Source organism: Lonchura striata, chromosome 4 (genome assembly GCF_046129695.1).
Source record: "Lonchura striata isolate bLonStr1 chromosome 4, bLonStr1.mat, whole genome shotgun sequence".
In the NCBI taxonomy this organism is placed as follows: domain Eukaryota; kingdom Metazoa; phylum Chordata; class Aves; order Passeriformes; family Estrildidae; genus Lonchura; species Lonchura striata.
Genome location: NC_134606.1, coordinates 25,459,539 through 25,483,989, shown reverse-complemented (window position 1 = coordinate 25,483,989; position 24,451 = coordinate 25,459,539). Strand labels below are relative to the sequence as shown.

At 36.0% G+C, this 24,451-nt stretch overlaps 1 protein-coding gene across 4 annotated transcripts in view; it reads right to left on the bottom strand.

The window, feature by feature from the left end:
• GABRB1 (gamma-aminobutyric acid type A receptor subunit beta1) overlaps positions 1 to 24,451 on the bottom strand; it is a 131,970-nt gene that overhangs the window by 28,844 nt on the left and 78,675 nt on the right. For all 4 annotated transcript variants that reach the window (XR_002464974.3, XM_031504750.2, XM_031504751.2 and 1 more), the window contains exon 4: positions 21,523 to 21,743. Coding sequence is in view for 3 of the 4 variants with exons in the window: in XM_031504750.2 (XP_031360610.1) it covers positions 21,523 to 21,743 (221 nt within the window). In the remaining variant the exon portion in view is untranslated. The remainder of the gene's footprint in view (positions 1 to 21,522; positions 21,744 to 24,451) is intronic.

Sequence of the window (24,451 nt, the reverse complement as noted above, 5' to 3'; positions counted from 1 at the left end):
TGAAGAACATTCAGAGATTTCTACTTGGACATATTTTTTTAAATGTTCTTAAATGAGATATCTTCTAATTGTTCAGCAACTTGTTTTATTTATAACTCATACTGCTGATATCTTTCTTTTTCCATTTTGTTGTCACTTCCTGCTGTTTAATTTTGTCTGATAGGTATGTGTATTTTCATCCATGCTGTGGAATACCTGATAATACCTTATACATTATCTTTATGCTTTCATAATCAGTTTATCATTAACTGTAATAATTGTACATCATATCTCAAAAATGGCATGAGGCAATCAAACACTAGTGAAATATAACAACATACAGTGCTTACTTCATGAACATTGAGATTAACTATAATTGCAGGCTGAATGTTTCATATCCTTACTTCTTCTAGAGGGCATGTGAGTTGATATTTGGTCCCTAAAGGTATTCTCCATGGCCTAAGACTTTTTGCAAGGGAATTCCTCTCCCTTGTTAGACTATAAATCACAAAAACTTTTAAGAAAATATTTGCTGATAAGTCTGTGACTGTGTGGGATGAAGGTTAAATGACTTAATGAAGATGGGGATCAAATTTTAAAATTTGAGAAAGCCAATTAGATCAGTGTTTTCAAACTCACAAAAGTGAGTTACCACCTTCATTTGCCTGGTTTTTTTTTTTTTTTTTTTTTTTGGTGATAGATGGGTTCTTAAATCCTTATAAAACTTTTGAAGTTGTGAATGGGCAAACTTGGCTTCTAATTTTATTTAGAAATTAATCTCCTTCTCTCTACAAAGATTTATACCAGATAAAGGTAGATAACCTCTTTTCTTGATCTGGATTTGGTCCTGTTGTTCCAGTTCCATGTTAATGAATACCAGAGGAACACATCTTGAGATTTTACTTTTGATGTGCTGAAAGTCAAACACATTACATGCTGTATTGGGGTGATAATCCTTACTGTCACTGAACTGTCAGAATTTAAAATGGAAAAAAATGCCACATGCTTTATTACTGTGACATGTCTCAAAATTTCCTAAGTCTACAAAATCCATCTGTCATATGGAACATCTAGCAAGGGCTGTAATAAAAACCAGCCCATGAAACTACTCTAGAATACTGTATAAAGTACCATGAAAATGGTATGTTTATACCTTTTTTTCAGGCTGATTTTGTCACATTAAATAGAAATGCATGTGTCTTAACATGCATTTGCCATAAAAAAGGTCTTCAGCTGTGGTAGGATCTCATTTAGATTAGCCATGTACAATTATACCTTACTGAGAGGCACTGAGAAGACACTCATTTGTAAGACACCTGCTTAATAACATTTAAGATCACACATAACAATATACTAACATTAGTCACAGCTGAATGCTTTTTAATGTTTTCATAGGTAAATGTTTTGTTCCCAATTAATAAATCAGCCTTTATGGTAATTTACTTCACCTGTATCAACCAGAGTGTTTTCTAAACCACTGTGGTGAGTTTACACTCCCCCTGCTACCTCCTCAGGCTGCTCTATGATCTCAGGGACTTCCACTAGGCCCTGGCTTTTGGGCAATGAGTTGAGTGGTGAAGTGTACCTTGACCATGCCAGAAATTCTTGCATGCCTAAGGTGGGGGTGGCACCCTCTGTACCAGAGACTTCTGCTGCCTCCCCAAGCTTGGACTGCAGCCAGGATAGAAACTCACTATTGACTAAAGCCAAGCATTCTGTGACTCTAAGCAGATGTTCTAAGAGATGCCCTCTGAGCTCTTCTGGACTGCAGTGGATGCACCTCTCTCTTAGAGGGACACCTCTCAGAGCTTTGTGATACTTGCTGGACCACCACTGAAAATTCACGGTAGGACCCACACTGACACCCCAACTCCCTCCTCAAGGTTCAATTCTCACCCAAATAGAAATGATAAGGTATTAACATTAATATTTCATTGGATTTAAGGGTAATTTATAACAGGTATATATTTGTAAATTTATTTAGACAGAGACATTGTAGATGTTTGTGTGTGAAGTGATTGAAGCACACTATAGCAAGTATAGCATGAATATTGCCATCTTGGATCTACAATAAGTCATGCATTCTCTTCTGCACCCTTGCACTTTTCTAAACTGTTTCTAATATGATTTTCATTTGTGTGCTTCATCTTTGTAGTAAGTAACAGAGTAAACCTTTCCTTAGCACTTTGTGAAGTTGTACAAATTTATATTAAACCTGTTTTTGCTAATATATTTAACAATGATTTTTGAGTCATTCTAACCACTCATTTGTGATAACCAAAGTTTGAATGACCAGTTATTTCTAATGGCAGGGTATCTGTACTACTGACTTCTGCAGTTTTGCATATTTTACATAAGATCCATAAGCAACAGCAATTAGCTATTCTTTACATCATCAAGGCAAATTGATAGCAAAGTAGTAATTAATGCAATTGTTTATATCTGAAATTGAAATATTCTACATAATCTTTTCCCCTGACATTGTAATTCTGACAACTGTATTGTCTTCTCCACCAGCCTGCTAACACAATATGGTCCCTCCTAAAGCTGGAAGTGCTTAAACTTTATTGGAAATCTTAGGTTTCTATGCAAATAGCTATGTGTAATTGAAGGAGTGCTTCAGGATTTAGTAACCTTCATTACCTGTAGCTCATAAATCTGCCTTTCAAGCACGTTTCTCACTCCTGATAGAGCTCAGCTGTGTAAAATTGTTAATGGCATTATGCTCTGGATAACCACAAAACCTATTTAAGCAGATAAATTAAACCCAGATGAAATCATAGTAATTGTTATCTTGCTGAAAAAAAATAAGTATCTTATTATAAACAGAGTAAATAAATCCCAGACCTGTTAATGGTTGCACTCTCTCTGGGTGGAGAGAGGAACTGATGGTTTGCAAATGCACCAGAAGCTTAAAAATAAAGACATTCAAATGCAGAATACAGGGGTGTAATGGCAGGAAGGAGATTGCAATACTCTGAAGATAGGGCAAAGCTCCAATAAATCTGTGTTCAAGAGGATTAGACCTGAAAGGCCCTTGGCATGAGCAGTTTGTGGCAATGGCAGAATATCATGAGGCTCTGTAAATGTTTAAATGGAGGATTAATCCTACACTTGAAGCAGAACTATTTATATCTCAAAGTAGGATGTGTTTCTTCCAGGCTTTCCATTCATAAAATACATTTTAAGTTCAGGTGTTGGGGCTAATTTATTTTGTTTGTACAGTGTCTCTTATTCCACTGTCCTTACATTCTTTAGAATAATTTGGCTACAAATGCTAAAAATGGGATTATGCAAAGAAGACAAGCAGTTAGGTGGAGATAATTCATTATGCTACTTAATTTCACTCATGTCAGTACTCAGACATTCTGAGATGAAGTCTGAACTGCCAACAGGCAAGATAAATAGTATTTGCATAAAAGCAAAATCAACTGATTTAATTTTTTGAAATTGTGGCTTGGGTTTCAAGTTACTTGATCCACTGCTTAGCTTTTTCTTTGATGCCTTATTCTCTGAGTATCATATTCTTACTGTATAGTCAAGTTATTTTTTGCTAAATATAAAATTAAATTTTAAAAAAACCCCACTGATGTCCAGTATTTGCAAAACTGACTTCCTTAAGTAATACTGTCAGAGATTTCCCTGCAGAGCAGCAGGTTTTGTAGGGACAAATATTAAAACTCAGTATTTTGAGTTAAATCATCAATAAGCACTTAAAGTAAGTTCAGAATGAATACAGGAAGTAGATTTATGGTTCAGTACTTAGATAATTTTCTCAATATGCTGTCAAAAAGCTGATCCTCAATTCTTGGACAAGAAATAGACACAATATTTAAGACAGCAATAATAATTAAATGTGAATATAAGAGCTAAACAATGCAAATTCTATTGTGAAATGTTTCCTTCATTTGCAGGTCAGGTATCAAATTTTAATATGTTTGTTCTTTTTCTGTCAGTCAACAGAGCATAAATTATAAATGTACATGAGGATATGAAATGGGATGGACTAATTTTTTTTCCTTAAAAGCTAAATGAAATCTTCAAATCAAATAAAGAACCATGATTTTTTTAACCACTGCAGGTGCTAGGGCTCTAATACATGCTGGAAGTAGACTTTCATATTCCAGGTAAAAAATTGCTATTATTAAATCAGTGTTAATTTAACTTCACTGGTATCAGGGAACTTAGTCCCCATGGAACATCAGAACCCAGATCAGTATCCCTGGTTTAACTGGTGTAATTTTTCTGAAACTGGAAGAACCTTGATGTTTGATTGGGGATGTCTTGTAAGGAGAGTTAATGAAGGAATAGAGGAAGGCAGAAAAAAAATTACATTTAATCTGCAATTATTTCTCTGTCCAGGCCATGTACGAGGCAGTTATCATACCTGCTGACACCATCAATTTCCAAGCACAGCCCGAGTGCTTGACCCTGGGAGAAATGTCATCTCAGCACCTGCAAACATGCCCAACTTCCACTGCCTGGAGCAGCCTGCTTGTAGGGTGTACATTGAGCATCAGCATTATTAGTTTGGTATTGGGTATTTTATATAATGTTTTGTGCACATTTGGGAAATATGTATTCAACAGCCTGTGTGTCGCTTGTCTGGTCAAATCCATTAAAATCTATTAAATTATATTAAAAAAAAGGAGTTATGAGTATTAATAAAATTGGCAAGGGCCAAAAGGTGAATAAATAATAATGCTTTCACAGATCTCATTGGGAGCTGAGAGAAAATTTGCAATATTGGATCTTTAGTTTTAGATATGAGTACATAAGCATGTGAAAACTTTTCTATTTTTTTAATTGGAAAACAATTATATTTTAGCTAATTTTCCCAGTAGGACATATATTTGTGACTCTAGGGTGACGACATCAACTGCTAGGTCAGTGCTGTAGACTGCATACTTTGAGATAACACTGAAGTTTATAAGGAAAGCTTTTCTATGATTTAGCTTAAAAAGTACAAATACACATTTCTTTTTGATCTTATTCAGAGAAATAGTAGAATTGAATAATCATGATAAAACAAAAAGGACCTTGAGGAAGATGTGTAAAGAGAAAAACACAGCTCAAAGACCTTTATAATATTGGGTAAAGTGACCTGTTATACTAAAGATGCACAAAGATTAGGCAGGAAAAAATGGGTAAGACTATGGGCTTTCTGTTGTATTTTATCAATACCCTGAACTTGTCAGTGTTTGCTTGAATTGCCTCTCTCATCTTTGTCCCTTTAGTTGCCCACATAGAACCTTGAATGAAATGTGAGCAGCTCAGCAATAAAGTCAGTTGCCTCAGGTATCAAGGTCTTGAGCTAGTACAGCTGCACCAGAAAGGGACACATGGGAAAATTCTGCAATGTTTTTCAAGGGCTGAAACATTGCTTTTAAGGTAAAAAGAGCTGCAGTGGTCAGCAACAGCACCCCCCAACAAAACCACAACAAACTATTGAAAAAAAACTAGAAGAAATAACTAGTTGTAGCACTGACTAGTGCTGTGGCACAGTAATGGTCATGGATTTGTCCCGATACCCGGAGGAATCATTCTGGGTTGTCTTTGCCTGTGTAGCTAGTAACATTCCTGAGCAGGAATAGACTTGTCAAATGTAGAGAAGGAATACTGGGTTTTCTCTGAGGTATAAATACAAATGTCTGTTTTCAAGCTAAAGACAGGCATGAAAAGTTAATCTGCAGGGTGTCAAATCAATCAACTGCATTGGCTTGAAACAAGAATACTTAAAAAAAAATAACAACTTAAGGAAAACATGACTGCTTCTATTGCTCTTTCCATTCTCATATGTTCTCCCCCAAAGCTATGGGGCTGTCTGCCTGGACTGTCATGTTGTCCTGTAGGGCCTCTGAGACACTCCTTATCCCATTCTTATTTCCCCCTGGTTATATCAACTCAACAGCTGCCAAGACAAATGAGGCAGTTTGCCTGAACTGACTATTGTTCTGCAATCAGTTCATTGTGCTCCATGCTGGGCCCTAAACATAGTTAAACAGCACCATATCAGAAGAGAGTAATGATGAAGAACTGATGAAGACAGAGCTCCCACACAATGAATTTTCTCAGGTTATTCTCATGTCAGTGGGAATATTCACCACTTGTGAATTGTCATGGTCAGGTAAGCTGCCTGAGCTTTTTCTGAGATCCAAGTCCTGGAAGAGTCAAAACTATTCCTAAAGAATGTTCCCTGTCTGTCTCAGCAGCAGAGCCTAATCCTGAGGTATATATTCAGTCTCAGGCAAGGGCAAGCCTCTGAGCACAGTATAACATTCACCAAGGGGAGAAAGAATGGTTTGTGACTGTGTCTTCTTATGTCCAAACAGTTACTGGGTCTGATGTGGGATGTCCTGATTGGAGTGAGCTTGTGCCTGGTCTTGCTGTTGTGGTCACTTCAGCTTGCTTCAATTAGTATTCTTTAACATGACCCAGGCACTAGTTTATCACATCTGTGCCTACAAAGCTATGCAATGGTCAAATGCTCTTCTGCTAGACAGAAGTGACTGTGAATTTAAAATATGTTATCCATTTGGTGTTTATTTTCCCTTGTATTTTCTTCCTTTGCTTTTTTTTTTCTTATTGTTGTTGGTTTGTTTGTTTGAATGATGAAAGGTTGTTTACTGGAAAAGGTCACTGCTGATCTTCCTTTAAATATACCAGGTTCAGAAATCTCTTGCAGAACTTGGAGCATATGGGTTTTCTGATGAAGGCTTTCAGATGCAGCACCCTGCGATAATGGTGTTGTGATCTGTAGGACAATACTGCCTAAGAACTGCCTGCGGCAAGTGATGACTTCAAGCAGAATTCTCTGTTCCTTCCTCTGGTTTTTGTTGTAAAACTAAGCTGGTTTTAACCAGCTTTAACGCACCTTTAACCTCACTTCTGAATGCAAATAGATGCTATCAGATGTGTTAGGCAAGTGCTACTGAACGCTTATGGGAACACCGTGCTTTTGTATTTTGTGTCCTGCTTGACAGTTTAAAAAAATTTTACTGCTGGAGCTGTAGAGCACTTTTTTTTTTTACTCCTGTATTTTTTTTTACAGAAAACATTGACTTCAGTCAGTGCAAAGTAGGAGTGTATCAAAGGTTACATAATATTCAATTAGAGTGTTGTGGGCATGAAAATATTTTGGGGAAGGGGACGTCACATTTCAGCTGTCTTGGGAGATTTACCTTGGCAGTCCAAGTAATTGTCAGTAAATTCATCATTTTTTGCTTTAACACTTAATGAATTCAACTGCCAGAACTTTGCTTCAGCTACATAGTTACACAGTTAAATAGTTGCTTAGTACTATCACCAAGTAGGGATGGGGTGGGGAAATTACCCAAAATGTGGACAAGCTAACTTGCTGGATTCTGCCTTTTCTAAGGGGAGAACCTGAAGCTCCAGCAGAGCAGGGGCAATAGGAGGCAATGGGAAAGGGAGAACTCATACATGGAGGGCATGAGAGAGGCAGTGAGACAAAAGGTCTGTGAGAAAACATGCTGCTCTGACTGAATTAGAACCTTCTAAAATCAAAGCCTTAAGCCAGAAATGTACTTTTTAAAGCTAATTTAAGACCTTTATTCTGTTCAATGTAGTGCATCAAAAGTAGTTCAGAGTAGAGGGAAGATGGATGGTGGAAGAATGAAGATGCTTGTAAATATCAAGAATAATAATAAAAAATCACTACAATTTTACAGTGTAAATCTTTTAAGTATTAAAAAAAGCTGTGTATTTGATGCTTCTAAGCCAAATTTCAGTGCAATGAGAAATTTTACTGCACAGCTATAAACCCATGAAACTAAATTTTACAATATAAATCCCAAGAGGCCTATAACCATACCAGGGCAACCAAGATACTTCAATAAAAAGTGCCTTAGATTTGGAGCTCAAATTTACTGCAAATAGTAATTTAGTTTGACAGTGCAAGTATGTTGCAAGATAAAATGAAAAATAGCAAGCCAGTCTTTAGCATAAAGGAAGCTCCAAGAGAGAAATAAAGTCAGATAACTGTTTTTCAATCTGGTTTGAATTAAAAAAAAAAAAAAAAAAAAAAGGTGATAAAACTGTAAGTTTTTCAATGTCTCTATCCAAACTTCCTATAAGTGACTAAATGCTAGGAAATGCAGATAATATCCACTGACCAAAACACCCTGCTCAGGAGAGAATACAAGTCTGCTAGATGGCAGCAGCGATGTTAGTGTCATCTGGTATGGTCACCTTTTGGGTTGTTTGTTTTGTTGTTGCTTATTTCAAAATAAAAGAAAGTTAAGACACCAGCATACTTAGACACGCTTCTTTGGCAGAAGCAGAAACAAGGCAATATCTTCCATATGCAGCCTGGTTGAGAAGGCTTCAGCATGTGCTTGGTGAAAACAACTGGTGGTTTCTGGTGGTTTTTGGTTGTTTTTTTTTTTTTTTTTTTTTGGTTTTGTTTCAGGTTTGGTTTTTATCTTTGTTTGATTTTGGTTTCCTTGGGTTTTTTTTGGGGAGCGGGGGAGAAGAGATGCTTTTTTCCTCCTGTCTTGAGTAAGCTCAGAGCAACAAGCCTGACAGAGTTCAAGAAGCATTTTGACAGTGCTCTCAGGCACAGGGTGTGATTTTTGGGGCAGGGCCAGGAGTTGGACTTTGATGATCATTGTGGGTCCCTTCCAACTCAGAATATTCTGTGATTCTGTGATCTTTAATATTCTGCAGGCTCAGACTCCGCAGGCTTTTGCTCTCTCCTAGCAACACATCTGCATTTGATTTTACAAGTAGCTGACATGTAATTCCTCACAGTCAGCATCTTGTTGTGCTTGTTTCTTCTATCTTTAGCTTTAAGAGCACAGTACAATAGACTCTTTCCATTGCTATTGTGCCTTTATTTATGCAATGTTTATAAGGACAGAATAAGTTAAAAATCTCCTTAGTTGACAGAGATGCTCTTTATCATAATGTTAAAACGCTGAATTAAGACTGAAGCTTATAAAACAGACCAACTTTTTGTCTTATGTTGTCTGAGTAGTTAAGGAAAATTTTTAGACAAAAACCAGGTTATGGTGTTAAATTCTCATTTTGTATTGTTTCATCATAACCTTTCTGTGCTGCATGGCTTCCTGAATCCCAAGAGATAGTTGGGTAATTTTATTTTTTTTTTTTTTTAATCCTTCTCACAGGACAAGAGGAAAATACAGTATGGTATTGCTATGTGATTACTGTATCGTATTTTCTGTTGAATTTCATAGTTCAGAAGTTCTTCCCTGAACTGTTTTGATGATGTAAGTCGCAATAAATTACATGGGCATTCTTTCATTAAGATAAACTAATAATGTAGAAATGTATGAAAGGCTGTAGGGTTTTGAAACTCTCATCCCTACATTGTCCATCCTGTATATTTTTTGCTATTATTCTCAAGTCTAGTAGCTAAATAACATATTACTGCTAAGGTTTAGTGTTCAGTGGTTTCACAGAATGATTTCTTTTCCTTCAATGAACACCTTATTTTTGTATCGAAGGATAGAGTTTGAAGCCTTTATAGAAGAAGGGTTTAAAAATGGGTTTGGAAATGTTACATTTTAAAATTCATATATTGCATCTTCAACTACTTTCATATAGTCTTCCTGCATGTAATTTAAAGATGCTTTGGAAGGGAAAATATTTACATATACATTTTACTTATTGTTACCCTTACACAAAGTGCATACCTGGCATACTGAGAAGAACTGTGATAAGTTCTTTCCTTTGATCATTAAACTCCTCTTGCTATGGCCAGGACTTTCTCTTTGAGCATGCTAAAAGCTCTTCAATTTAGCAAATAATTTGCTTGTACCGATAAAATTTCATACAGGTGACTCAGTATAGCAGAAGATTGAGTTATTCCCTGTGAAAGCAAGAAGTCCTGAACAGCACTGTGCAGTATTCAGGCAGATTTACTTATAATCTTGTGAGCATGCAGGCCTTTGATTTTTTCTTAAGAAAATACTTTGATATTTTCACTGGCATCTTAAACATAAGCCTGACATTTTGCCATTAGGAAAAAACAGAAAAAAGGAATTAAAAATGGAATAAAAGATCACTAGTAGTGAAAGCTCATACATATATATCAAACAGCCATCACCTCAATGCTCAAAAAAGATAGAAACTTCCATTGCCATTGAGAAAACTTTTCCAGCTTATAAGGAGACCTCAAAAGATCCTCAAAGACTGATCTGGAAACTAAGCCTTATGTCTGTATCATTCACAACCACAAGTGTGAAATTATATGGGTACAAAATATTTGTGAAAGAGGCTGCTTTTGATAACCCAGGCAGTTTAATTACACAGAGCTCTGAATGGCTGTACCTGCAGAATGCAGGAGGTAGGGACTACAGTATGGGTTGAAATATTTTAGATGAGTTTTTCAGGAAAGAAAATACTGATGATCTGTGGGTTACAGCAATTGTTCTAACATGTACTTAGCCTGAAATTTGTTGTTTTGGTTAGACAACAATTTTTTTTTGGTATTTTACTCTTGCAGTCCTAAAATTCAGAGTTTTGGGGTTTTTTTGGCTTTTTTTTTTTTTGTTTGTTTTTTTTTAGGTTTTTTTTGGTGTGTATGTGTTAATCAAATGGAATAAACCTAATACTGTTTATATGTTCTTTAATGATAACTGCACAGATCACCCATCAGTTTGAATTTCTTATATTTAGCAGATAGACTGTCCATTTGAATCATCTTCATGAATTCTGAGAATAAGGACTAGTTTAAAGTACTTGAGTATTTAACTAATACTAAGCATACGTCTGCTATGCAGAGTTCTCCTTTTTAGTGATTTGGTTATGAGACATTAAACAAGGTTGCATTAACATACTATATATAGCACAATTAAATATTACTGAAACATCTGTGACACACCTTCAAAACAAAACGTTTCTCTTTTCTTGTTTTCTCTCAACAGAGTCCCAGCAGGGGGCTCCCAGGTACCAAAATCTGTAGCAGTCTTAATACACACTTGGTGCCCACACTTGGATGTCAGCATGTATTTTAAAACCTTCTATAATTTGAGTTAAATTACTCCTTAGAGTAGTTTTTTTTTCCTTTCTATTTTTTTTTTCCTTTTTAAACCTTTTACTTAAAGCAGGTTTTACTTGCTGAAGTCTTTTGGCTCATCTTGAAGTGTTTCAGTGGGAATTGCTTTTCCTTGCAATCAAAGGTAGAAAGATGGTGCAAAGTTGAAATTGTTGCCTTAGGTGTTGTAAAAATCTGGTTGATACAGGTCCTGTGCCAGTTTAGGCTTAACTCTAATATCTCTGAGATACATCTTGGAATCCTTATGCACTTTAGTAATCCTCTGTAGATGGGTTAAATGTATACTCTCTGTTATCAAATTATATAAAGAGCAGAATTATCAGTCTCAGGTAAAGAAATAATTTTAAAAATGAAATATTGCCATACTTTCTAGAATCCTGACAAAAATTTAAAAGTCCTAATTTTACACCTTTCCATGTACTTCTTTCAGTGAATGACTCAACAGCTGGAGACATTGTAACAAGACAAGTATGCCAGCAGCCAAATGTATTTGAAATTATGCCAGCTGGGGTCAATGGAATATTTCGTAGGAAATGCTCTGACAATATTTTATTCTCATCCCTCTTTCCATATGAAAATCTGAGTAGAGATTTGTGAAAAGTATTCTTTTCTCCAGAAAAATTTCTCCAGAAATATTCAGGTATGGAAATATTTCTTACAGAATAGTTCACGGTTAATAAAATAGGAAGTGATATATTTTTTTAAATTGAATCCAAAGGTGTGTTCCACAGATGGCTTCTGAGAGAAGAAAGTAACAGGAAATGGGTTACACATTATTTGAATTAAATCCTTAACAATAAAATCTGTGTAATTTTTCTTTGTGTCCCTTGGCCAGGAGATATTAAAATTGATAAATGCAGCATTGAAGATACATGGGTAATTTAACTGTATAGCTGTTAGGCCTTTAAAAATCTGCTAAATATTAGCTCTCATTTTACTAATAAATAGCTAGCCTTAAGATATTGGATCTTTTGTTTGTAAAAAGGCTTGTCAACAAACCTGAAAACAAGTTTGAAACACATTATATCTGCTACTAAACCACAAAATATTAAGTTTTCCACACCAGATTTACATAAATACAATAGGAGCAGGACTGGAAGTAGATTTATACTTCCAATAGAGCTGTTTGATCACACTGTCTCACACAGTTTACAAATCCATCTATCTATAAAGACTGTGAAAAATGCTGCATTTGCAGTCTCTTGTGATTATGCTCTCTGAGGTTGCTGGAGAGGCTCTGCTAAAAGAGACATCAGCAGCATGCACCAGATAGTTAAACCTCCAAGTGAAGAGAAGGTCCAAGTGTTTAAAGTTCCCCAGATTTCTTCTGCTTGTGCTGTGATCCATGGCAGATGTCAGATTACCCTTTGTACATAATTTATCTTCTCAGACTATAAACTCCTCTGTCTGATGTATAGGACTGATGGTAGTATAAGAGGGAATATATATTTCTTCTTGGATTACTGGTGTCTGGTTGAACCAACCCTATTGTCACGCATGTGGCTTGGAAAAATTTGTCTTTGGCATTTGTGAATATTAACTACTGGACACTTTGCATTTGTGAAAAACATTTAGTTTTGCAATAAGTAAGTATGAGTAATTTGTATGTGTTTTGGTTTGGTTTTATCTATTTTTTTCAAAGAAGCTAGATGTAATGAGTGTATATTCCTACTGACTTGACTCTAGAAAGGACCTGTGTGTGTTTTTTCCATTTGTGTGTTTGTGTTTTATTTAGTAATTTGGGTTTTATTTTGTGTAGGTGTTTTCTGTTGTTGCTGTATCTGGGATTTTGTTGTTTGTTTTTCTAATGGAATTTCAAAAATTGGAGCCAGTGTTTCTGCCAGTGGGACATGTTGTGGGTATTGAGGTGGAGACTGACAGCTGTTACCCTGACCTGTGGGCAGGTACCTCAGCTGAGGTGAAACCAGCCACTCTGGGTGCAGACAGCACTGCACCCAGCCTGGGGGAGCTGCAGCTCCTGCCAGATGTTGCTGCCTGATGATTTACCCTGAGATTGAGGAATAGTTCACTGTCAGCTCAAACTCATATAGGTCCCTCCCATATACATTCACCTACTATAGGTTTTAAGTGCTGAATGATTTTCAAGTTGCTTTGTCCATGCTTTGACTCCTGCTTTAGGCTCTGAGTAACTCCAGGACTTCTGATATTTCTAAATGTCTCCCTGGAAGATCATATCTAATTAGATTATTTGAAGTACCTACCTCCTGTCTGCTCAGCTTGATTTCCTTATTAATAGTTTTATAAATGAAAGCATTTTATTTGTCACATATTTTGCCTATTAAAATGAGGCCTAGCAACTATAACACCATGTATGTTGATACTACAGAAGTGCCAAATACAGGAATCTACAACTGTATTTTATGGAGTAATTAATTTTATATTTTACATTTTATTATACTCAAGGGCTTGGCTATTATCTAGATTGTGAATTCTCTTGCAGTTACTTTTAAATCAGGCCAATGATATTTGAGAAGAAAGGCTAAGCCTCTTTTTAAGTGGAGATATTTATAGAAGAGTGAAGGTTAAAGAGAAAATATATTGCCTGAAAATACTTTGAATGCATTATTATTTGCATCTTTGCACTTTCCTCAAGAACTGGATTTTAATTTCTCATAAAATTACTTATAAACACTGCATTTGATTGCTGTAGTGAATTAAATCAGTGCAGGCTTGTCACACCAATACCCTTAAACACTTCATATGGCACCAGTGTGCTGCAGCTCAGAGCAGACATGGCCTGGCTGCTCTGGGCTTTTGAGCAAGGGGATGTTTCTGAGAGCAGCAGCCCCCACAACCTGGCATCACTTACTAATTTGATGTCACTATCAAATAGGCTGTACCAGCATTTCTTCAGGATTTCAGCAGCTTTCCAGGTAGTGTTTATTAGGAAAGTGCTTGTCTCTTTGAAAGAACACCTAAATTAAGACTCTTCCCTCTTTTCTAAGTGCCTTTATCAGTTTGGAGAAGGTCTGGTAAAATACTTGCTGTCTCCCCTAGGACCTTAATTTACCTGCCTGATACATTTATTGCACAGAAATGGCACAGATTTCCTCATCCTATGCCCCTCTGATTCTTGGTTGAACAACTGTTTCACTGATGTCATGAATCAACATCAATATAAATGAAATGAGAGTTAAGTTAGTTTTAAGCAGCTAAAACTTGTATTTTGTCCTTCAGTATTAACAGTTCTCAGCATGCTTCAAATTAATAGTAAGTAAATTGGACATCTGCAGCAAAGTACAGATCAAATTACTATCCCTTTAAAATTTTTATAATTAGAGATTTTTTTTTAAATTAATGGATTTTTAGGGAAGTTCAGGACCTAAAAAACACACATAATGTGGTATGTACCAAATATATGGTGAAGCGAAATATACTAAAATATGTTAACATATTAGGATTCAGCATAGATCTATTTTATGTACCTGTATATAGCCTTATATAAAAATACGCACTAAATAATCTGTACTGCTGAAATATAGTGCAGCTGTAGAAGTTAAATAGCAGTGGTTTTTAAAATGTTTTTGCCTTTTTCATTCAAATATAATATATAATATATAATATATAATATATAATATATAATATATAATATATAATATATAATATATAATATATAATATATAATATATAATATATAATATATAATATATAATATGTAATATGTAATATGTAATATATAATATATAATATATAATATATAATATTATAAGTGTTGCAACTGTATATGACCATTTGGTGTTCCTTGCAAAGTATAAGTGGCAGAAATGTGTTAAAAATCTAGTATTCCAGGGAAAAAGCAAATATTATGACATTAGGCAAATTAAAGCACTAACTTCCAGCGTATGCAGATTAAGTATGTGCTGCTTCAGTGGAGTGTATCTAACTGGCTATGCTGAAACAACAGGAGTTACATGGCTCAGTTGTGAAAAGGTTGCATGGATTTTCTTTCTGTTTACTCAGTTGTAGGACATCTCTGCATTTGAGCGTTTACAGTGTGTAAAGGAGAAAGCTGAGCTAGTACATACACAAAAATTCCTTTCTTATTTAATGCCTACCCCCTAAAACCAACTGAAGAAGGAAATACTAGTAAAAACTTGCCTATACTATTATTGGATGAAGTGTTTCTTAGAGTGTGTATATAAATTTATTTGAAATACCTCTTGATCAAAAGTACTTCAGTGCTATTCTCTGTCATTAAATTCTTTTTCACTTGATTTTTGTCTCCCAACATGTTTGAGCCAACAATTGTGTTACTTATACAAATTAGAGATAAGCTTTGGTAGGACTGGCATTCTTTTAAAAGTAAGACAGTAAAAGAATTGAAGAACATTTTATTTAGAAGTGCAATTTTGATGCAGATGAAGTTGACAGAGAAAGAGTATTAATTTCAAAGTATTGGAAGATATTTGCACTTCTGACATGGGAGAAAAGGAGGACTTAGTCAGATTTAGTAGGCAGAACACAGCTTCTAAAATAGAGAATAAGAAAATCATTCAAAATCTATTTAGACCAAGATGGTAAGACATGGTGTACTGCCTAGAAAATATGTAACCCCTACACTGCAGTGCATTTCAGCTTTAAAATTAAACATTTGTTAAATACTATCTAATAATTTTTATTTGTTCTTTTGATACTATTAATGAGATTAAATAGTTATTAAAAATAGTAATATACTTAAATAGTTGACATACAATTTCAGTAATCTGAATTTTATCTAGACCCTGCTTGAATTAAGTAATCTTTGTAAAAAGCGTAGTGGGCTTTGCACTACAAAATGCTTATTTAGTTTTTCAAAGTGCTGTAGTTGACAGCTGCAAACAATTACAGCATTTAAAGCCTGTGTTGAAATTCAGGCCTGTGAAGCCAGTTGTGTCTCCAGCAGACTGTTTATGTACTTCAGCTACTGATTACAGCGGCCAGTGCTCATATATTTAAAGCTGAGTCCATGTTCAGTTCTTGTGTGTTTCTGCTGGTTTTTTTTAATGAACTCTCTACAGAGATCAGTTCAACCTGAAGTATGTCCTCTTCTTCCCTCTGTATTAAATGAAAGAAATTATGAATAATTGCTTGATTTATTTTTGCAAAGTTCTTGTATATTTTTAGGGTCTAAAAATATAAAGGGAGTCCCAAATTGGTTCTCGTGAGTCTTAAAATGCTCACAGCTAAAGCTTTTGCCATGATGTGTGGAAGAAATATTTTCTAGGATTTTCAAAATTATCACCTAATAAAATACTACTTTATCATTTTCTCTGTGTTTTTTCTGTAGTGAAATAAAGTGTAGCTTTTTATTTGACATGGATTTTTCTCATTTAGAACTGCAGTCTTTTTTTATGGCTGGACCTATTTAGTAACACAAGTAGGACAATCTATTGAGTACCAGTGTAAATTGGCTACTTGTTACAATGATGGGTTGTCCTCAAAAGGACTCAATAACTGACTCTTTAAGGAAATCCATTAAGGTGTTTAGAGGAAAGCCAAAACTCTATCATCCCAAATCACGGCAATGCAAAAGCAATTCACAAACTATTAAAATTTCACTGCAATAAAAGATGTAAACAACTGTATAGCAAATTCCTTTAATAATACTCTCAGCTATATTGCCAAAATTGAGGTAGTAAAAACGTACATCTTCACTTAAATTTACTTTCAAGATCATACTAAAACATAAACATTCTGCACTGAAATACAGCTTTTCTTGCATTTCACCTCAAGGATATGCTTCCATGGACATTACATGAATAAATGGTTAGTAAATGCAATGTTAAATGGATCACTTTTCATTTGTGAATTGACTGGATGTAAGTGAACTTGTCTGCCAGTGTTTACATCACAGAAAACCTTCTTTATGTAAGAAGTGGTGAAATAAATCCTTATGTTGAAGACAAAGATTATTCTTCCCCTTGTCCTCTCGCAATTGTAGCAGTGCCTAGCAAAGTGGCATCCTCTGCTGTAGCAGTATAAAAATGCGTGGTCTCACTGAAACCAAAAGTTTTAGATGCTCCAATCCAGCTCTTCACACCTTGTCATGATATGATCAGTTCCCCTGCCTTGAAATAAAGAATTGCTCTAGTCAAAGGTGGGTTTGTGTCTGAACATGAGAAGAGAGAGGTCTGTGTAAAGGCGTCACTGAAGGTATGTTACACTTCTTAACGCCTAACTCTGCTGAAGGACATCCTCCTTCCAACACACGTGAAATTCTGCTGTTGTTTATTGTGAGGCAATGTCATGATACAGGAACAGATGTCTCCAAAGCAACACGGTGTCATTTTTCTGCTAGTGAAAATCTGAGAATTAAGAGGTGGCATAAAATACTAGCAAAGGATGATTTAAATCAGAGCTTCCATTCCTGACATCATGACATAAGAATCTGAATACGGAATTCAGTACAATAAATCATTAATGGTTCTTTAAATATCTCAAAGACACATTATGTGTCTAGCATCTTCTTTGAGAAAGGCAGAGAAAGGAGAAGCAAAAGAATCAACAGTATGTATTGGTTTAAGATTCTGGAGCTTTGGGAGAGATTTCCAGAGAATCTTGCCTGAACAGGGAGTAAAAGTAATGAGAGACACTGCTAGTGACAGAAGTGTTAAGAGCTAATGGCATCCAATCACTTGTTAAAAATGGGGAAATCAAGGGAAAAAAAAAAAAAAAAAGAATAATCCAGCTGTACTGGCACCAGGCTGGCACTGTCTCATACACCAGCCTCACAGTGCTGCTGCAGGTTTGCACATGACTCAAAAGGTTTTATTTCTTTGTCTTAGGAAGCAGATGGCTATACCACAGAGAATGGTAATAGCTGCTGGTGGGAGTACTTGACAGAAACTGAAGAAACATAATCTTCAGGTAGATAATAATTAACAGTGACACTCAACTTCCCTGGGATATTTGAAATGAGATTCAGTGGAAATTTTGCCAAGGGGTTAAATGTGTTTGTGTATGTAGTTCTTGGGTGAAAGAGTAATTTGGTTTGCAATATTACACATTTTTTCTACTGTGAACAATTAACAGAACTGCCTTTTGAAGCAGGAGACATAAGAACAATGCACAATTTTAGAGGTCAGAAGGTTTAGGAGTACTCTCTCTCTGCACAAGTTCATAGCACACGTTCTTTAAATTGTGGGGACATAGCAGCTGAAAGTTACTGGCTAAAAATAACTAAAGGGATTGTTGAGTTTATCATAGAAATAATAAAATAATGGAGACATAATGAAGTGATTATGCTTTGTTACATGATCTAAAACCACTCCAGTGTATTATGTGCATGTTTCCCTTGTTTATTCATCTGTAAACTCAAATGGTTAACCTTGGTTTATTTTTCCTCAGCTCTCTTGAGGCTGAACACTGCATCAATGACAAATTGCTGGGTACATGGGTGCAAGAAAACAGGTTATTTAGAGCTGTTATGATTGTTCCAATTTCTGTTTAAAGAGGCCAGTAAAATTTCATAACTGAGCCTGAATGGAAATATTAACTCTGGACTGAAAACAGAAAAGCTGTTTGGGGAACAGGAGGGCATGAGGGAAAGGAAGCATTTAAATCATCCTTGAGATATGGTTAAAGACCCTGATTAATTTGTGAGGAACTTAGACTCTGGTTGTAGCATAATTGGTGTTTTTCTTCTTCAAGTCATGCTTGGCCAACACTCTGTCTTCAGCAAAGAAAATGAAGCTTGCAGGTCACAACCCATGTGAGAGGTTTGATTTTCATACTCTCTACTGCACAGATGCTAAATCAAGGTAATATGCTGCAGTTTCTTTTCTGCTTGTGAGACTAGATTGGAACTGGGCTCAAATTTCTGAATGCTGAATTTTACCTAAAAGTATTTTCTGCAGTGTTTTCTCATGTTTTGTTTCTTACAAGGCATATATGTCACTTGGAATATGAAAAAATTGATGCTTACATGAATTAAAGGTAACCTATAGGCTGACAGAAGCATATTTATTACCATGAGGAAAGTGACCACTCATAACAGATGCAAGTTTAGTGCAGTAACTGCCATCTGTTGCATAAAAAAAATTTAATGTATCTTAACTTCATTTTTCTTCTGCTCATTGGTTATTCTTGTCTTTGGTTAGAGCTTTTTTGTGGGATGGGGACACTACATGTGTTTTTACTCATAACTACAGGTGAAAGTCTGTTCACCAGATGTGCCTAAACAGCTGCCTTTTCTTGGAGAAAACATGGTGCATCAGCTTGAGCTGTGAAAAAGACCTGACAGCTCAGCATCTCTTCCTGCATGCAGCTGGTGGTGCAATGCTGTCAGTGTGCATGGGCCCATCTGGCAATACCTGGCCTTGCTGCACCCTGAGACCCTGCTGCCTTCCCTGGGGTGAGAAGGTGGGGAAGCCCAGCAACATGGGAGAGTTGGAGGTTGCTCCTGTGGCAGTGTGAATAAAGGGCATGAGGCAGGGTGAGGGAGGAGAAGGAAATTGCACAGACCTCAAGTGAGTGGAATACAGAGCACCTTTTATATTAGTGTGGGACTTTCTGCCTTGTTTTGTTTTGTTGTTTGTTTTTTTTTTTTTTTTTTCTACACAAGCAGTGGGTTTGAACAGGGAATTAACTTGCAGGGCTGCAGCTGTTGCAGAACTGCTGCTTTGCTATTCAAATGTAAATGGTTATTCAATGATATTCAAACTAATAACCTTGTTATGAGAAGCAGACCATCTTTGCTGTTGCAATGGAGGTTTGCCTGAGCACCTGTGAGAGAAAGAGCATGGGCATTATGCTCAGGCAAGGCCACAGCTTCCCAGCTGTGCTGCTGTTCTGTGGATGAAACATGTGATAGGGCTTGCAGCAGGTTCACCAGACTTCTTTTGCTATTTCTGCAGAAGGCTGTTATTGATACCTGAAGCATGGCATGTGTGTGGGAGCACATCCATGGCATGCATTTCAAGGTGTAGTTTATATTGTATACAACTGCTTGTGAGGAAGCATTGACTCTAACACATGTTCTTGCCACTTTGCAAATTCTGGAACATAAATAAATTTAGTTCCTGGCCATAAAAACAAACAAATAATCAATCAAAGAAACCAACCAACCAAAAAAATAAAAGGAGAAATATTTTGAAAAATTGTCAGACTGGACCAAACAGTTCTCTCCTAAAAACTGTCCCACAGGAGTCAGTTTGATTGAAAGGAAATGCAGGAGGTCTGAATGCAATGAGGAACATGTATTCTTCAAATGCTCAAGTTTAGCAGATAATAATGTCAGCCTTTGGTCTAACAGCTAATTCCTTATGGGTCCTTTATTTTCTTTTTCACAACTGAAGTTGCAGTTTTGCTATACCAGAACAGATCTGGCTGTATTAATATTTAAAGAGCCTGGTTGTTGGTGGCAACTGATGCAGTGCCTGGGAATCTAACAAGTTCAAAAGCAAACTCACAACCAGCCAAAAGAATATTTTAAAAATAAATGTTTGTTTCTTGAGAAGCTTGAACTGATGGGTGGAAGCCTGCTTTTGCATGGTAAGTATTGTGTTTTAAAAGATTATGTTTTTATTGGCTAAGAGGTAATTTTAAAATTCTGTTTTCACTAAGCTCTAAATTCCACTTTCCCAAATATTGTTTTCATTTTCAATTGCTGCAGAAGTTTGGTGGATTTTTTTACTAGTTCTATCTTAGATACAAGGTATTGAGGTATTTCAGTTAGGTTTTATGCTTTATGACTTCTTTTCTGATTAATTAACTGAACTATGCTTTCAGGTTTATATTCTCTAAACATTGTTTTCACTGTTGAATGATAACAATGATCAAAGTTTGTTTCAGGCAGGCAATATTATTTCCAAGCAAAGCTACCTTAACTTCAGAAATAATATCATAAAAGCTTAGCCAGACTCTGCAGCAATTTCAACATAAAAAATAGCTTGGTTTCGTTTTAATTTTACAGTTGTGTACCTTATCATTAGATCATGCCTGTTCAAACTTTAGGATGTATTTTTATCTACAGGGGTAAATATGGTTTGCACTGTATGAAGAAGCAGTTGTGGAGTGAAGAAGCAGTCATAAACCAAGGCTGATTAAGGAAAACCTATACTCAGGTATATAGATAATATTTAAATAATTTATGCAAATCTACAAATCTCTCCTATGTATTTTCTACCAAATATCACATTTCTTAAAGTAACTCCAAATGTTAAATTCCTATAGTCCTAAAGAACTGCTAGAGAAATTTTAGAAGGAAGGAAGCTTTTGTGTCAGCTGTGATTGATCACCAGGTGAAAACCATAATGAAGAACTCTTTAATAGATTTAGCACACTCAGAAGAGCTGAAAGAAAGAGGCATTAGGCTTCATTAGCTATGGCTGTAGCTGTTAAAGGTAGTGTTGCTGTTCTGTGAAAAATCCTTCGGTGTGTTGTGGTCGACTAAATAGAGTATGTGCTGGCTCATACTTGAGAAACCAGGAAAAAAGAATAGAAAAGTGGCATTGATTCTACCTGCATTTCTGCCAGCACAGACATTAAAATGCCCAACATACTGTAGGCCATAAAGGACCGTCCCATATGGATGGAGCCGAATCATTCGGTTTTTCACCGTCACCCCATGGACAAATGATTTCTTGTCATTTTGGAAATACGTGTCCGGCACCCAGAGCTGGTCAGCCACTCTGTTGTCCAGAGTTAAGTTCAAAGGAATTCCAGAGTAAGAGAGCCTTTTATCCCTCCAGGACTGCTGAAAGTACATGGTCAAGGTGTAGTCCTACGGAAGAAACAAGAAAGGCTTTTTGTATTTTCATACTGATTGACTGACCAGAAGTTTATTTTTGGATGAATCTCCATTACTGAATATCAGTAGCAATAGGAAATTTAAGGATCATCAAGGCATTGTTACCATTAGGTATGATCATGCGTCTTGGCTTGGTCATATTAGTGTCAAACTTGACACTTATCAATGGCAGAGATGACACCAGGCTTTCATAATCTCATGACCCAGAGTAGAGAATAGATGGGACATTTGGGTTCCAGTCTGTGGATAAAACTTGGTTTCTAATTTTTTTTTTAATGTGAAAATATTAGTGTTTACCTGAGCTCAGCCAACTAGCATTGCATAGCTTTTAGGATATTTTTCTGATATTTCCTCCTTCTGATATTTCCTCCCTTCACTCTGAAACAGATTCCCCCCACAATCCAGAAAGGCCTAGCCTTCCTCAGAAAGAGCAAATACAACTTCAGAACTTAATGGATAACTTCCAATTCCGCCTCTGCTGGAGTTGCCAAATGTAATGACTCTAGATAGCCAAGCATATCTCATCTCAGTCTGGGAAATGTGGTGCTTTCTGTCCTTGCCAATTGGATTTTACTGTACAGAAAATCAACAACTTGGCTATTGTGTTATAACTCCAGTGAAATACCATTTATGCAGCCTTTCAGCTTTCATTCTGTCTGAAAAGAAATTGCTCTAAAGGCTTGTAGTCTGATTTGCTCTCTTGTATATGTCTTTCTGGGAAATTGATGATTTTAAAGGTAGTCAATTTTTTGAGTGGAAAAACCCATGTACTTTGTAGATCATGGAGTTCTTAAAAGATGAGCAGAACAGCAGTATGTGGACTATTAGTTTTCTCTTTCTCATCTCCTCCCTCAGCGTTGTTTTCAAGTGACAGGTCACTTTGTCACATGTTTTTATGGCAGAAGTGCATCAAAATCAGGGCTATTACTGAAAAAATTGGTCTGGTCAGGAGTAAGATTTTATTTTATGTGATAGAAAACCTTACCTCAGTCATTGTCACAAATCCTATCCTGGACTAATTCTTGAAGAAACAGCATAAAAGCTGTCTGATACAATTTGTGCTTTTCATCTACAGTGGCTTCTTATGATTGTATCATTGCCATGAAATCAAAGCAGAGTTACTTTCTAAAGAGTATTTCTACCTGAAATTTCACATCTAACAGAGCTATAATACAGACTTGCCAGTGAAAGTTGTTAGTAAAAATACTGTTCTTCCTTGCCCTGGGCCCGTAGTTTTCTTTGGGTTTTTTCTTTATGGATGAAATACCATGACTGATGATCAGCGGTTACATACAATGGTACAATCATATCCACTGTCAGCACAGGCCCTAGATTTGCAAGGATTTCATAGATATGCCCTTTTTCAGGCCTGCAAATTGGTTGCTACCTACAATAGACACAAGAGGTTGTATGCTGAAGGTTTGTTCAATTTTTTTGCTGGCCTGGGTCACTAGGAGGAGGTCAGAACATCTTTCCTTTTGAGACCATGCTGGTCAAGCCTGGAACTACAAAGTAATGTAGTGGGATATATGCTACACTTTGCTGAGTAGGTGATTTAATTTAAATAGGGGTACAGAGGAGCAGGAACACCAAGGAGGAATGTTTTTGAATGTACAACTTGAATAGTGGTGGGTTAGAAGCAACAATTAAAGAAAATTTTATCCTTAGCTCCTCTTACATATATACAAAGACCAGGTGGGAATTGAATGAGAGAAAACAAAAATTAAAAACAAAACCTAAAATCAACTAAGTGTAAAAGAACAAAACAAAACCCTCATCCAACACCACAAATACCCCATAAGCTCCCACCACTATTTTGGTGCAGTTTTCATACATTTTATCTGTTTCCTAATCTGCCCTATTTCAAATCGCTTTAGGTAAAAAAGCTTTCATAGAGATGACTGATAAAATTCAAACCCTCAGTGCTGCACCTGCTATCCTCTACATCTTCTGCCTGATCTAGCAGAGCCTATGTAGCCTGCAGCACAGATGGAAGAGAAATTCCAATTATACATAATTATGTTTTCTTCTTCTTACTTTTCTTTATATTTTCACTAGGCCTTAAGGCTTTTGTGGAATTTTTATGCTGTTGTACAGAAAACCAAACAATTGAGAGTGGTGTCTATATAACTGTTCTCAAAGCTCAACCAAGAGAAGAACAGCCACAGTAAGCTACAAGAGATCTTAAAGGATTTGATCAAGAGATAGATAAAGAAATTCTGTCTCTTCACTATGACTACTAGAAGCTGACTTGCTATTTTTAGCATCATAGTCTGTTAAAAAAATTTGTTTCATCCAACTGTGCTTTACACAAAATGCTGCTGTTGGCAACACCACAGTAGAGAGAGTGATCCTCTGCAATTGTGCTGTACTATGGAGAAGTTCATGACAAGCCAGCAAGTGTTAATGAGGAAAAAAAAAATCTGCGCTTAATCCTAAAGGAATCTGTGTTTCCTAACCAAGCAAATTTTCTATTTTTTTCCATTCCTCAGTCCGTGGGCATATTATTAATTCAGTATTTAAATAAGAAAAATAGTCTGATGTCACGATTGTGAGAGTCCCTGTTGCAGTAAATTAATATTTTAAAAAGCATAGTCAAAGACTATTTTAATGAAAAGCAAATTATAGCTGCACTATAATAACCCAAATTTTATAGTTACCAAATTTCTAATTGTTTTTTT